Here is a 5,356-nt window from a genome sequence, read left to right on the forward strand (position 1 = left end):
AAATGAGTTTGCTATATAATATGCTATGATACAATACAGCATATCATCAAAGTTCAGATGAGCAAAGACCACAAGGAAAAGCAGCCTTGACAACAGGGTTTAAAAAATACTATTGTAAATGCAAATTTTCAGCTAAAATTCCTAATAGTAGCTAATGGTTGTCATTAATGAGCTTGAGCTCCATGTTTTTGACTTTCCAGATGCTTGGGTTTTCTGTCAGTAAAATGGACTCTAACTTATATGCCACACGTGTCTTCAACCCACCTATGTAAAATTCAAACTTTTGTTTCAGAATTTAGTTACAATTACAAGTTTTCTCATTGGTAAATATTTGTATTTTATGCATAAACCAGGGAGAAATAGCATTGGAAATGGTATAAAAGAATGCATTTTATAATACAGTCCACAATTTCACTGGCGGGTGAAAATAACTTCCGCTCTAGTAGAAGCTCTTTGACATTTCACCAATTCAATCAACATTTTCAAATTATTCTCCACATCAAATACACAAGGAATGATACTCAATGTCTCAAGAACAGGAGAATGGCCAAGCAAATATTTGATAATTTCAATCTCATGTAGCCAACCACCCATTTCTGACAACTTCACGGTTTTAAGCTTGTTAAGTGTAGAATCTGAAAGGCATTCTTTTTCCCAAAAATCCAAGTCTGGGGTATCTACAGAAACTGGTATGTTTGAAGAACCCTGCCAAAATCAATTGCATAAAACATGCAGAAGTAAATCTTAAGTATATAATTAAGGGCCTGATTTGTATAAATTAATAATTTATAATAAAATCATTCACTATCACTTCGCAAAAACTAAAAATCTCTACTTACAATCAGTAAGGACCGGGGGACTTACAGAAATTTGTAGTTCTTTTAGATTGGGAGAGCTTGTAATCAAGCGAAGGATGACAAGTATCTCTACCATATCCTCAAAATTTACTTGATACAATTCAATAGTCTCCAAATTGTTGTACATCATTGGAGGATGCACAAAGTCAATACCTATGCTCAAATACTTCAAGAAAGTGCAGAAACGAATAAAATAAAGAAGTTGGCCATACATAACATCAAGGCACCCTTCCTTTGAGGATGAATTAACACAATAAACAGACGAGAACAAAATGCTACCTTTGTGAAGTAGATAAGTCCAACAAGCTTCTCAAGATTAGGCACGCCACCAAGAAACTTGACAAAATTGCAGTTTGAGATTTGCTCAAAGTGCTCAGCAATGTCATCAGTCATATACATAGCAATGGTTATTTCAACCAAAAGTGGGGTATCTTCAAGACATATATCCTTGAATTCACCTTCAAGATACAAGTACTTAAGATTCGGGGCACAGATAGTAAGAGCCAAATTATCAAAGTAAGAAAGTGACAAACTCTCCAAGAGAGGACATCTAGAAATGAGGCTCTCAATTGCATCAGGGGATATCAAAACTTGATGGAGGTTGAGGCTCCTTAAGCACACAAACCCCTTAAAACTATGTGGCGGATCGAACTCGCACCGCGATAGGTCCAACCGGGTCAACTTCCCACAATTGAAAAGGCTTGAAGGTATTCTAAAAAACTCCCCTTCTCCCAATTCCATAACCAACTCCTTGATATCATTCCTCGAAAGGAAAAGAATCCACTGATCAATTTCAGGACAACTCTGCAACTTCGAATTCGTGATTTGGAACTTATGAATTGGCCCTTGGCGAAGAAACAACACCCTGGTGATGAACTTGACAACACTCTTCTCAACAACCTCCCTATCATTACTAAAGGGCACACATTTGTCATCAAACACAAGTCGAGTAATTGAAGCCCATTTATACCTCCATTTACTAGACAAGATGCTAGTTCTCACAGCATCTCTAATTGGAAGCTGTACCAGAATGCTCTCTATAATGCTTTGAGGAAGATCACTGATCAAGTCAGGACCCATCGCATCATCCATTCTTATGCTTCACCTAATTCACAACAACAGCATAAGGAACCGAGACAGAAACACCCCCCCCCCCCCAAAAAAAAAAAAAAAAACTCAATTTGTACACAATTATACACAAATCAAATAACCCATTAAAGAAAAAAAAGTACAACCTTTTACTTAGTCTATATCACTAACCTGGTTAATAAATTGTTGGGATGTGAAGAAATGTAGAAAAACCTAGGATCTGAAACAACACCCTTTTGAGGACTAAATTGTTTGCAATGCGAAAGAACCCATTAAAATGTTCCAAAATAAAATGGACCCATTAACGAGATTGGAAGCGGATCTCGGATTCGAAGAAACCAGAAGAAATTTTGATTGTGTTGAGAAAGGGGATTGAAAGAGGAAGAGAATTACAGGCAGTTTAACGAAACTTTATTAGAGCAACAATTCTCTCACCTTCTCTTTTTCTGTTCGGCGGGATCATTGGGATTGGAAGAAATAAATTGAGAGTAAAAAGTTGCGTACACGGACAAACATTGTCACCGTAGAAGTGAATGCCGAATAGCATGAGAAGCAAAGTCGGTCGTAGTTTGGGTTTTTCTTTGCGCACCCAGCAAATTGCTGGTACACCAAGCACAACATGCATAAATCCAATTTTGTCCTTCCATAAAACTAATACCGATTGTGAATCCATAAGTCCAATACGGATTGACAATCCATAAGCCTTATACGGATTGACATTGTCAATCCATATTGGGCTTACAGATAACCAATCCGTAAGTGGCCCATATGATTTTTTTTAAAAAAAATTCAAAAATATGTTTTATGAATTAATTTAAAATTAATGGCCTAAGCAGGAATCGAATATGTGACTTTTGCGTTATTAGCACGACATTCTAACCAACGGATTGTCAATTTGTATTGGACTTACGGATTCATAATCCGTATCATTTTTACGAAATGGTAAAATTGGATTTACGAATGTTGTGCTGGGTGTACCAGCAATTTGATGGGTGCGCAAAAAAAACCCTCGTAGTTTTTGTTATGAGCAAGATATGCGGCCCAGCCTCTATATGCATGGCCTCTAACTGACCACCATTGTATAATTCCATGAAAATAGAGTTGCTTCTTGCACCTCTCTAACACCCTTATTACATTATGAAATGCAAAAATCTAATTTTAAAAATGTACATTTAACTAGAAATTAAAAGTATATTAAAAATATTATTTGTGGGCTGATATATTTTGGGGTGAACGTGAAATCAATGCGATCACTCAAAGTCAAAGATTATTCTTCATATTACTAAAATTTATTTATGAGATTGATCTCTCTTAATAAATATTTTTCCATTCAAACCTAGATATTAAACTTGTACTTACCGAAACCTAGAGCTAACTGACGCTAGGGTCGACGTAGCCAACATGGGTTTCACAATCTCCTGCATCGGACTACGGGTACCTTTCACTAGGAGAGTAAGAGGGGAGACCTGCAAAACAAAAGGCTTAGATGCTTAAGTAAGTACGTGAGTGAGTTGAAAATAAATCGAAAGGGGGAGATAAAACTTGATATTTGTAGCGCTGGAGAGGGCTGTTTACGATGGCATAATAACCCTTGTAGACAATTCATTGCTTATAGATAATTTGTTGCCAGTAGATAAGTAAGTACCTGCAACTTGATAAGGGAATGATAACATTATCATTAGAATTCAAATATATATAGATATATATTGTCAGTTTATTGGCCCAATAGTCCGGCTACTCCTGTAGTAGGGCTAACGAGGAGGGTTGACGTGTAAATTTTAACACCACGTCACTAACCACGTCACTAACCACGTCAATTGTGTGGACCCCGGACAATACATAAGCCCCCCAAGCTTTGAGCCAACTTGTTAGTGAAAGAGATTGGTCGGTGTTGGGGGTGGTAGCCTTGACAGGTTACGGCTTGTCAAGCCCCACAGCCTAGATAAACATTGTCCAAGTTGTTTTTGCTAGGTTGTCGAGGGTGCTCATGTTTTTCATTCTACAGACAAAGTCAGCCGTGTCATATGAGAGGTCTTTGTTTTTTACATTTTGCCTTTTCTGACCGTTAGAGGGTGTATTAAAGAAAAGCATTTCATTTTTCTTCAAAGTGGGCGCGTGTTGTACACGTGTGTTGCTTTCATATATGTGTCACTCTATGGATGGGCATGTCTTAAAGACGCATTATGTGGGTTGGTGGAATCGCGTCACGGCACATATTTTTAGGATGTCATTTCAACTCCAACCAATTACTTGAGGGTCCCGTCTTCACTTAAATGAGGTGTACGTTAGGTTTCAGTCACTGCCATTCTTCGTCTTCCTTTTTGTGATTTCTCTGCATCCTATTTGTTGTGTATGCAACTCTTGGTTTTGCCTTCAATTTTCTTCTTTCCTTCGATCGCCTTCCTCACTCCAAGGTACATTTCCCTTTTCCACCATGTCTTTTGTTTCTAATTCTACTATGGGCATGGGCGACAACGATTTTGGGGGTTCGATCCAATAACCCTTGTGGAACGGAAGGTCGCTCCAATCAGCGATTCCTCGTTAGAGGAGGCACGCCATGGAACTTCCAATAGTGAGTCTTCCTTTTTGAGAGGTTGCTGGACCTACACCATGTCGGTGAGGGTAGTTCTCAGCCCCGTGAGAGGGTTCCACCCTCTGCCGCTCCTCTGGACGAGGAACCCACTCTCGTCACGACAATCCTTCCTTCTTCTCCTTCGGCCGTTGCAGGGAAGACCTTCATCGTTGGTTACGAGTGGGTAAAGGACAACGTCCTAAAGTATTGCTCTTCAATAACATCTTTTGTGAGCGTCAGGACTATGTGGCACCAATTGGAGTTAGCCAAACCAAAAGATTCCCACAAGATGACTATCCAAGCTTGTGGGAAAGATAAGTTTCCGTTCATACGGGTAGCGCAGGGTGGTCCACTCTTCTTCTATGTTTACCATTGTTGTTTGAGGTTATGAATTTGACTCTCCTGCTGAACTCATTCCAATGTGCCTTGCTGGAGTGCCTAAACATGGTGCCCTCCCAGCTTCATCCTAACAGTTGGGCAATGGTGAGGGCCTTTGAGGTCTTGTGTCCTTTTTTCAACATTTGACCCAGCATGCCTGTGTTCCTTTACTTCTTCCAGATGAAGCTGATAGAGAAGATATAATGGGTGTCACTTAATAGTGTATCTAAGAAGATGTTTAAGTTTGAATCGAATGTGTTTCACAGGTTTCATGATCATTTCTTCAAGGTTAAGGCGACCAATGTCATTGCTGATGGGTTGTCATTGATGTTCAACTGAGACAGGGAACCTCGTTTCCCTTTTTACTGGTAGTTGGACCCTTCCAAGTTCAAATCCTTTGATGAGGATCTAATGACCCTTGCGGAGAGGGCGAACAAGGCCATTTTGGAGCAGTTGCCCA

The 5,356-nt window shown here is 39.2% G+C and overlaps 1 protein-coding gene across 1 annotated transcript; it reads right to left on the reverse strand.

Moving 5' to 3' along the window:
• Window positions 1-336: 336 nt before the first annotated feature.
• Window positions 337-2,470, reverse strand: LOC114412781 (F-box/FBD/LRR-repeat protein At1g13570-like). The gene is made up of 4 exons (XM_028376826.1): window positions 2,118-2,470; window positions 1,137-1,962; window positions 865-1,023; window positions 337-705 (listed from the first exon to the last, which is right to left on the reverse strand). The coding sequence occupies exons 2-4, from the start codon at window positions 1,947-1,949 to the stop codon at window positions 412-414; spliced, it is 1,266 nt and encodes a 421-aa protein (XP_028232627.1). The 5' UTR covers window positions 1,950-1,962; window positions 2,118-2,470; the 3' UTR covers window positions 337-411.
• Window positions 2,471-5,356: the final 2,886 nt, after the last annotated feature.

Source organism: Glycine soja, chromosome 1 (assembly GCF_004193775.1).
Source record: "Glycine soja cultivar W05 chromosome 1, ASM419377v2, whole genome shotgun sequence".
NCBI lineage: Eukaryota > Viridiplantae > Streptophyta > Magnoliopsida > Fabales > Fabaceae > Glycine > Glycine soja.

Bases quoted from the DNA above. Each gene is read 5' to 3' on its own strand.
- LOC114412781 (XM_028376826.1), bottom strand. From the start codon at position 1,949: ATGGATGATGCGATGGGTCCTGACTTGATCAGTGATCTTCCTCAAAGC. The intron at 1,024-1,136 runs GTAGCATTTTGT...ACTTTCTTGAAG, and splicing joins GACTTATCTACTTCACAAAG to TATTTGAGCATAGGTATTGA. The intron at 706-864 runs GTAAGTCCCCCG...TGATTTTGGCAG, and splicing joins TAAAAGAACTACAAATTTCT to GGTTCTTCAAACATACCAGT.